General features: G+C 50.8%; 1 protein-coding gene across 1 annotated transcript in view; it reads left to right on the top strand.

Annotated features, from left to right (window-relative positions):
- The first annotated feature begins 524 nt into the window (after window positions 1-524).
- Window positions 525-9,997, top strand: part of PARP1 (poly(ADP-ribose) polymerase 1) — a 34,216-nt gene continuing 24,743 nt past the window's right edge. The window contains exons 1-4 of the mRNA XM_027712932.2: window positions 525-695; window positions 4,654-4,816; window positions 5,706-5,824; window positions 6,887-7,101. Of these exons, the coding sequence (XP_027568733.2) occupies window positions 576-695; window positions 4,654-4,816; window positions 5,706-5,824; window positions 6,887-7,101 (617 nt within the window). The 5' untranslated portion in view covers window positions 525-575. The remainder of the gene's footprint in view (window positions 696-4,653; window positions 4,817-5,705; window positions 5,825-6,886; window positions 7,102-9,997) is intronic.

Genomic DNA, 9,997 nt, shown 5'->3' with positions numbered 1-9,997 from the left:
TTGAATACCTCCAGAGAGAGAGACTCCACGACCTCCCTAGGCAGGCTGTCCCAGGGCTCTGCCACCCTCAACATAAAGAAGCTCTTCCTCATGTTGAGGCAGAACTTCTTGTGTTTCAGTGTATGGGCATCGCTCCTCATCCTGTCTCTGGGCACCACTGAGACGCCCGCCTGGGAGCGGCATCACGCGGTCAGTGTTTGGCTGCGGGAGAGCTGCTGAGCACAGGTTCTCCCAAGAGCCGGGGAGCCTGCTCTGTGCGGCTGCAGACAGAGAGGCGGAGGGAGGCGGAAGGATGTAGAGGGTCCCGGCAGGGGACGGGATGTGGATCGGGAGGGTCTCGAACCGGTGTCCTCCGGGGTCCGCGCGGCCCCGCGCCACGTGACGCGCCGCCGCCCCCGCCCCCCATTGATACACTGGAGGAGCCTGCCAGGCATGCTCAAACGATGCCCGAGCGGCCGATCCGCCCGGCGGCCGAGGCGGGGCCGGGCGCTCGGCGCTCGGCTGTTGCTGCCTCGTGCGGGGGGCGCGGCGGGCGCGCGGCGCGGGGCGGCTCCGCGGCGGCGGGAGCGGCGGCGATGGCGGAGCCGGCGGAGAAGCTGTACCGGGCCGAGTACGCCAAGAGCGGCCGCGCCTCCTGCAAGAAGTGCGGCGAGAGCATCGCCAAGGACTCGCTGCGCCTGGCGCTCATGGTGCAGGTACAGCGTGGCGGGGCCCACACGGACTGGGCTGGGCTGGCCGCTCCGCTCGGTGCCGCCAGCGGCGGGGCCAGTCCGGGGCTCCGCATCCTCCGCCCGCCGCGGCGCTCCGGAGCCGCCCGGCCGCGCCGCTCGCTGGCGCGGGGGCGAGCCCAGGCTATTTTTAGCGGAGGCGCCTTCGCTCGGTGCCGTGCCCGCCGCAGGGGCCGTGCCCGGGGCAGCCCTGCCCGGAGCAGCCTGCCCGCAGCTCCCCGGCGCGGGTGGGATCCGCTCCCCACCGCGCTGCAGGGGCGGCCGGAGGCGAAGCGGTGCAAAGTTCACCGCTCGGTGCTGTGGCAGGGCCGGGGGGGCGGCCCGGGGGCCCGCACAGAGGCGCTTTGTTGCCGCCCAGGGGGCGAGGTGGGAGGTGAGTTCGCTCCGTGGGTCGGTTTTTCCGTGCCCCGGGAAGCGTCATCACTCGGGGCACCCGGTGTCGGGGCCGGGGAATCTCCGCCGGGTGGGCGCTTTGCATACGAGACAGAGGACCTGCGACCCGAAGGTGTGGGAGGTCTGGGGCAGCCCCGTGCGAACCCCCCTGACATTCCCAGTAACACCGCAGGGTGGGCGGGCGGGCCGGATGGTCTTGTAGAGCAGCTGGCACAGGGCAGGCGTGGAGCAGCCGAACCGCAATCAGCGAACTGGCTGCGAAGGCACGTCCTGCTGTCAGCTACCCTCACGTTGTTATTTGCCTTTTGGAGTAGAAACTGCTCAGCTTCCCTTCGGAATGGTGGGAAGGGCCCCGTCCTGCTTTGGAGAGCTGGGGGCCGTGCACGGAGTCGACATCGCACACTGCTGTGCGAGGATGGGCAGAGAGTCACCTCTCTGCGGGGGAGGCATACGCCTCTTTCCCGGGAGGGGGGTATTTGATCTCCCCTGGCTCCAGCAGGGGAAATGGGAGAGGGCACCTGCAGCATTCTGGGGATGCGGGAGGACAGCGGGCTGAGGTTGGGGGTTGTTGCTGTGAAAGATAAGCAAAGGCATATATGTGTATCTGTGGAAGGCGAGCAAGGACGTGGAGTGCGAACGCCAGAGGAAAGCCTTGCGGATGGATGGCTGCTGTGGTTCCCTGAGGAGCAGGTTCTGGAGGACGTACCTCCTTGTGCCCCGGAGAGAGGCAGCACTTGGAAGCAGGAGGGGAAGGGTCTGGTCCTTCCTCGCCCGGGCTGCCGGGGCCTGGCCCCCCGCGGGGGCTGCTGCATGCGGGGCAGGGCTGGCAGGTCTGCCGGGCTTGGAGGCACAGCTGGCTCCCCGCAGGGGAAATACCTGCCTCTGCCTTTGTTCCCCAGAGCCTCCTTTCTCTGGGAAAAATGTGGGACCATGCGGTGCCAGGCTGCGGTGTTTGCTCGCACGTGTTCCTGCTGTTGCCTTTTCCTTTTGTCTCTCCGGCTGCCCTAAGCCGCTCGCTGGAGCTGCTCCTCCTCCCCTGCTCCAGCTGCTGCTCCTCGGTTTCCTCGCGTTTGTTATCCTTTCCTGCCTTCCCCAGCAGTTTAAGCTGATGCGAGGCGGGCTGCCCTTCCTCAGCACAGGGGCCTGGGGGTCCGCGGTGTGCCTGTGTTCTGGTTCTGTAGGGTTTGTTTTATGGAGCGATCTCCTGAGGGCAGGTGGAAGGAGACAGCAGGGACTGTGGCATTCCTCACAGAGCCACTGCCTTTTATTGCCAGCCATCTCCCCAAAACTGCAAGTCTTGCACCAAACACTTGTAATTTTATTTATTCCCCTACAATCTCTTGAATTTGTTTGATCTTTTCTGCAAAAGGCTCTCTCCCCCCACTGCCAGTTTTTCTACCAGCAGAGCACTTCTCACACCCTGCTGCTGAGCATCCCCCCTCCCGAATTTCAGTAGAGCACGCAGGCCCCTTGCTTCCTCTTGGGGAAATCCCCTGCAGAGCAGTCTCTGTGCCGCCATCAATGCACACAGCTCTTTTGCAAAATGTGCAGAAGAAATCAAAGGGAAGCCCAGACCAAGTCCTTAGCTGGGTTAGCTGTGACCCCCCTTTTGTTCTGGTTCCTCAAGAGCTCTGAATGTCGTCAGTGGGGTGCTCAATGTTTGGAACAGGGCGGGCACCCAGGCACTGCAGGATCAGCACAGCTTTGCCTTTTGCTTCCAGCTAGAACTGAGGGGTTTCTGTTATCTGCATGTGAAAGTGAATCGGTCTCTTTTTTCCTTAGTTTGTTTAGGAAACTTTGGTCTGAAGATAGGTGAGCTGAGAGAAGTTGTGTAAACAAGACCTAGCTTGCCTGAAGGTTTCATTTTTCACACAGAGAACTCAGTAAGTCTACAACTCCATATAGAGGAGGAGATCTACTCACTGCATGCGTGGCTATCTTGTACATTGAGCCAGCTCTGCTCCCTTTCATACACCCCAGTGCCTTGTGCCCGCAGCATCTTTCTGTTGGGGGCAGAGCCCTGAGAAGTCCTTCAGGAAAACTAGACACAAGCCCAGATGTGTCCAACTTTCGGTGCCAAAAGTGCTTGTGACTTCCAGAGATGTTGAGAGCAACTGCAGGGTGGCTGCTGTGGTGCTGTGAGTGTAACTGGGTAATCCAAATCCTGGCTTGTGGGAAGAGTCCAGCTGGAAATAAAAACGTCTTCTTACAGTTTTGGTTGATGGTTAGTTGTATTTTGGGCTCCCAGCTCTCCTGTTTCCATGCTGTGGTCTTCAGAGCCCTTTCCTTTTTGCTCATGCACGAAACTACTGTTGTTTTCAGCTTGGAAATCTCCCTCCTGTTTGTGAGTGATACAGTAAAAGCTTTCCTAGGTTGTTGATTCTGTATCATCAGTAATAGTAATTACACAGCACTGAGTTGTTTGTGTGTGTTATTTGGGGCCAAACCACTATACAGGTATTTTGTCTGATGGGTAACCGGAGTGATGCCAGACTGGTACTTAATGTGTCTGAGTCATAAGCAAGTGGAGCACTTGCATGATAAGGCTGGTGCAGGGCAGGGCACTCTGGAGCTGCACTTCAGGGAGGATTTGGGTGATTCTTCTGTCCTGATTGCAGAATCATAGAATGGTGTGGTCTGCAGGGGACCCTAAGGACCATCTAGTTCCAACTGACCTGCCATGGGCAGGAATACCACCCGTTAGACCACTCTGACAGTAAAGAATTTCTTCCTTATATCCAATCTAAATCTACCCTTTTCACTTTAAAGCTGTTCCCCTTGTCCTATCACTACATCCTCTGCAGCTCTCTTGTAGGCCTCCCTCAGGTACTGGAAGGTGCTATAAAGTCTCCCTGGAGCCTTCTCTTCTCCAAGTTGAACAAGCCAAACTCGCTCAGCCTGTCTTCACAGGAGAGGTGCTCCAGCCCCCTGATCATCTTTGTGGTCTCCTCTGGACTTCTGGTGCAGGACTTAGTTGGGCTTTGGTGTTTCCTTTAAATTTTGCCTCTGCCTCCTGCAGCCCACTTAGGGATTTCTTCAGTCCTTGGAGCTACCCTTCTTGTCTTGTGCCTGATGTGGGTTCTCCAGGACATGGGCAGTTTGCTTGAGAAGTGGCTCTCAAAGGGATCGTGTTGTTGCGCTCAGAGTGGAGTGATATCAGCAGCCTCTCGTGCTGCAGCAGTCTCAGAGGGGCTGGTGCAGCCATGCTGAGGCTGTGACCTTTGTTTTTTTTCCAGTAAAACAGATGGGCTAAGCAGCAGGAAGATGAACTGGTTAAGCTAGCTAAATGCTCCTTCCACGTCTATCCCCTTTGGGACATCTCTCCAGCAGCTTGTCTGTCTTAGTAGATTTTCTTCTTAGACTTTGTCCTAAATAGTATCCATCTCTTAATTTAAAGAAAAATAAAATTAAAAAAAAATCACTTGTGTTTGCTCAGATACTCTTTTTTATGTTGAGTTTTGGTTTGGTTTTTTTTTCCTCCCTCGATTCTACCTGAATTGCTTCATCTTGGCCTAATGTGCTTTATTCCTAGTCGCCTATGTTTGATGGCAAAGTCCCTCATTGGCACCACTACAGCTGCTTCTGGAAGCGGGCTCGAATCGTGTCCCACACAGACATTGACGGTTTCCCTGAGCTTCGGTGGGAAGATCAGGAGAAAATCAAGAAAGCCATTGAAACTGGAGGCCCTGGAGGAGGTAAGCAGAGGCCTTGTGGTGTTTGGAGGTTCAGCTGGAACTTGCTCCTTCTTCTCATGCGGTTATCATGGTGATTTGATTTCCGTGTCCCTTCAGCAAGGGATGTCAGAGGAGCTGTTGAAGTGTCTCCACACTCCAGGGCTAGGACACCAGCAGTATCATCCAGCATGTTAAATCAGTGAGGGGGAAAAAGCCAAGTCAGTTGGCAGATATATTGAAAAGTATTTTTTGTAATCATGATTGGTGTATTTTGTTTTCAGTTCTCTAACATTAACAAATGCTGCTGTAGTATGTTGTTTTAATGATATCTTCACTGCAGTGTGGTCGTTATGGTGGCTCTTTGTTACCCCATGAACTAGTGAGTCAGGCAAGCACGTAAGAAGGGTAGAAGTCCAGATTAGGCTAAACTCACTGTGTCTCAGTGTAAACCAAGGATACTGGGCAGCTTTAGGTTGAGCTTTGCTTCTGGAAATGTAGTAATACAAAAAGTGAAAGGCAACTTGTGGTTGGGAAAAGGAATTCTGCTTTGAAGCAGAGCTGTTTGTGACTCCTGTTCCAGTTGGTTTTTCAGTAAGATCTCATTTTACACTGCTTTCGGGAAAGAAACAGAAAAGGTCAGCTGTGTGCACCTTTGCAAGTGTTTTAAAATAATTAAATAAGCAATTCTGTGCAATTGCTACTTGGCTATTTAAAGAACTTGTTTTTTATTTTCAAAATGCTTTTAGGCACGGACTGCTTATCTTGCTCTGTATTCAGATTTTTGGCAAATGAGTGACTGGAACACAAGAGATTTATTAATCCAGACTTCTAACAATCTGGGACAGAGAATAAGAAAATAAGGGAACGCGCATTAAAGCCGAACTCTGTATTTATTTGCTTTGTTCTCCAGGAAAAGGAGGGGAACAGGAAGGAGGTGGCAAGGCTGAGAAGAGCCTAAATGACTTTGCTGCAGAATATGCCAAGTCTAACAGAAGTACTTGCAAAGGCTGTGAGCAGAAAATAGAAAAGGTAAAAAGCTTTTCTTGGTTCTCCATCTCTTATCTTTTATCCCACCGGTTTTGATTCAAACAGTGGCTTTTATAATTGCTTCCTGCCTGTCCTGCATATGGAAAGCACTTGCAGAGATACATTTCTGTGTCTGAGGAGCAGCTGTGTCCTGGACAGCTGATAGTAAAGGCATCCCTCAGGCAGTGGTAGCCTGGGCTTCAAACCTGCTGATCTTTCCTTTCACTTAGGTCTTAGAACAGGCTGAAACGCTGCTCACCAGCTTTTCTGTCGCAAGAGAGCCATCACCAACTGCTTGTTGCTGCACTGCAAAGGTGTTGGCCTCTCCTTCCTCCTCAGCCAGACCAGCTCTGTGTATATGTGTGTGTGCAGGGTATCCATATCAACTCCATGAGAGCAGACAAAACCAGCAGTGAAGTTAATTAACGATGCAGCCTTGTAGTTGAACGTGTCTTGGTGCTCTGCTTCTGAGGGTAGTTGGCAAAATGAAGTTGCAAACCTCTGATGGGTGTGAATAGGCCTGCCAATTGGCTAAAGCTGGCAAGGGCCAAACAGCAGTGCAGGTATGCTTTTACCTGCAGAAACACTGGTGACTGTTGTGTAGACATTTCCTTTTTGGAGCACAAACTACTGCAGTCTAAATGCAGCTAAACCAACTACTTGTTAGACATCTAAAAAGTAATTTGCAGTAAGACAGAGTAAGATCGTATTATCATGGATGTTTGAGTGGTAGGGACATAAAATTAATTTTTAGAATTACCTTTATGGGTTTTGTTCATGAGAGTTTTACTTGTTCAAGCTTACTGGAAGTTGGAGAAAATACAACAGGATTACCTGGTTTGAGTGGGTTTTGAACAGAAAACTACCTGAAAAAGTGACTTTTTCAACCTAGAAGGAGTATTGATGAAAGCAGAGGAACCATAGTGAAAGAGCTTGAACAAAAGTTGCAGACTTTGATAGAACTGTTGCTGTTTTAAAGGTGTTTAGGAAGCGTCATGTTGTTAACATTCTGCTCTTCGCAGAATGGCCTAACAATTGCTCTTGTGTTACCTTAATCTACCTCAGGGCCAGATCCGGATTTCCAAGAAGATGGTGCATCCTGAAAAGCCGCAGCTGGGAATGATAGATAACTGGTACCACCCGGACTGCTTTGTGAGCCGCCGAGCAGAGCTGGGCTTCCTGCCGTCGTACGGGGCCACTCAGCTCCTGGGCTTCAGCATCTTGAAAGCTGAAGATAAAGAAACTCTGAAGAAGCAGCTCCCAGCTACCAAGAGTGAAGGGTATGTGGGCAGTGTAGGAAATTCGGTTGTACAGAGGAGCCATTGTCTTCAAATACATCCGTGATAAATGTTGTGTGATGTTGTTTAAACAACATTGGTCACAGGAGGATTTGGTCCTTCCTGTGACCTGAAGCAGATGACAGCACACATTCCCTGTCTGTGGGAGCATTGCCCCCCATGTCTGCCTTGAGGAAATGCAGAGACCTGCAGCTGTGACTTGGAGGGCTGAAGTAGAGCTTTCAACCATAAAATAATGCAAGCTTAATACGAATGGGTATTGGGCTCTCCATCTCCTTGTGTGATACTGTTATCAGTGATGGTTTCTCCACTCAAACCACTTGTTAGAGAATTGATTTGACATCTCTTATCTATGAGCTGCTGATCTGTGACAGGTACTAAATCTGATAATGGTGTTTATTGGCCATGTAGTGCTTACACTTGGATGCTTTTATTTGCTGAATCTTTTATGGTATATCTGAAATTTCATTGCCTTGCGTTGAAACTTTTAGTGGAGGCTCTTGACAGAACTTGTACTGACAGAGAAGTGTTTCCAGGTGACTTGCTGGTGCTGGTGGATCTTTCTTTGTTAATGAAGGCTTTTGTTACTTGATCTTGAAATGACTTTGCCTTGAGTCATGCTTCATAACACAAGCCAGTGAACACAAGGAACTTAAAGAGGAAGGAACCTGAGGTATTTCTGAATCCTACAAATAAGAAAGATCATGTAGTTGGAAAACATTGGGCTTCTCTGTGCATTTTAGACTGAATTCAGCTTTACTCACCATGAAAATGTCCCGTGAGACTGATTTTGGTTCTGAGAGGCTGTGGCCGTGTCAGATCTGTGGGGTCTTCATCAATACTGGTCCTCCAGACATGCAGCTGATGAGTGTGGTGTAGGTTCAGAGCCTGGTGTGTATGTGAATGCCCTCCTTGGGCATAGGTGACAGAGGAGCCTGCATCAGCGATGTGTGGTGGTAAGAGGCTGCAACCCCCTTGCTTTATTCCTGGTTGGATAGCAGGTGCTCCAGAAGCATTGGGCAGTGGTGCCAGTGCTGTGGGGAGGGTTCTGCAGTGCTACTGGAGCCCTGTCAGGTTCTGTGCTGTTCACCTCACTCAGCTAAACTGGTGGAGACCAAGAGGAGCTGTGTGCATGTGTTGGGCAGTCTGCTGCCTTTCCATGCATTCCACGGGATTTTACCTCTGTGTGCATTACAGAGTGTAAGCAGAAGTGCAGTATTTTAATGCATTTGCTACTTTTCAAGTAGTCCTTTGCTTTTTGTGCCGAGCTGCATGTCCCACTTTGTCCTAGAACAGTGTGTGAGTTTCATGGTGTTATTTGTAGTTTTCTCCTATGTCCTCAGCAAAGCTCTAGAGATTTGACTGTGTAAGTGCTTCTCTTTTCTGCCCTGACTCTGCTTTTCTGGGCCACTTCTGGGATGCTATGCAAAATATGAAGGCTTTGTAAAGACAGACCACAGAGTAGTTTGCCAAGTCACTGTGTAAATAAAAGCCTAGAATTGCAGTGGAAAAAAGCTCCACTGGTGATGTAGGGTAATGTGAACCAGAAAAGCAGCAGGACGTCTCATCTTTCCCGTTTTCTAATCACTGCCTGAACCAGCCCCCCAACCCTGAAGGTGCTAGCTGGCTCTTATGCTCCACTACCTTCTGCTCTTTGGGCTGTGTGCTTGAGCCAAGGATAGCAGGGGTCAATTGGAAAAACAGTTGTCAAACAAACTGAATGAGTGAGAGTGTAGATAAACAGAATGAGGTGGAGAGGTGTGGTGTGTGAACTACCTGTGATTTTTCTGCCAAGAAGGCACTGCAGTTATGGAGAAGACAAAAGAAAAACACACCAGAGGCTTGAATGAGAGGTGCAGTTACCTCCAATCATTCACCCTGTGTGTTCAGTCAGATGACAGGAATTAACAACAGAAACTACAACATCTTGCTGAAATGATGTTACAGCATCTATTGCAAATGAGATTCTCAAAATGATCTTCAAAGGTATTCCTAATTGTGCTGTGTCTAAATTATATCTTGAATCAGAAGTCTCTACAATTCAGATGTGACCCATCCAAGTTTAAATGCTGCTTCTGCATGTCCAGCCCATACTCTGAGGAGAATCTTTGGGACTGCCCTGTCAGCCCTTTCTGTAAGGTTGGCATTCTGGTGTGTCTGTTGCAGATGAGAGAGGTGAGGCGCCAAGCAGGGCTACCAAGAACAGGTTGGAAAATCCTTTTCTTCTGAAGGGCAGAAATGGGAAGGTTTCCTGCAAGGATTCTGTCTCTTTTTTCCTCAGCCACCTCTGGGTGAGGCATGCTGACCCTCCCCTGGGCTAGGAGCTGTCCTGCCTACGCACCAGCATTTTGCAGGCCCGGAGGAGGATGATCTTGTGTCCTTGCTTGCAGCTTCTCTGTGGAAGGAGTGCTCACATGCCGATGTAGCAAATGCAATAGCAGCTTGCGAGCACCCTTGGACAGTATTCTTTTGGTAGCATGTGTTTCACCCTCCTGCTTTGAGCTGTAAGACTTCCCTGTATTTTCTGCCTCTCTTGTTTGGGTAAAATTTCTGTCCAGGACAGGAGCAATGTGTCCTTCTGGAGATGTCATGCAGTACTGGATTAACTGCAGAGGTTGCCTGAGGCAAATGGTAAGTACTCAGGTCACTGACAGTCTGGCAGTGCTTTACTGTGAGGAGGTGAAAAGTGGAGTTCTTATTCCTCCCTGCGGGCTGCTTGCCTTACCCAGCTGTTGCTGTGACTGTCCTTTCGACCCCTTCATTCCCGCTGTAAGGCGGGGAACATGAAAAATAGAGAGTAGATGGTAAAGAGGGGCCAGGCTAGAATGGGACAGGACAGTTCACCTCCGTCTTCATCTTATTCCAAAGCTGGAATAAG

This window comes from Pipra filicauda, unplaced genomic scaffold (assembly GCF_003945595.2).
Source record: "Pipra filicauda isolate LSUMZ 115617 unplaced genomic scaffold, ASM394559v2 scaffold143_size2779998_pilon, whole genome shotgun sequence".
Classification (NCBI taxonomy): Eukaryota; Metazoa; Chordata; class Aves; order Passeriformes; family Pipridae; genus Pipra; species Pipra filicauda.
Note: the sequence above shows the minus strand (reverse complement) of the source record. Positions and strands in the feature narration are given on the sequence as shown.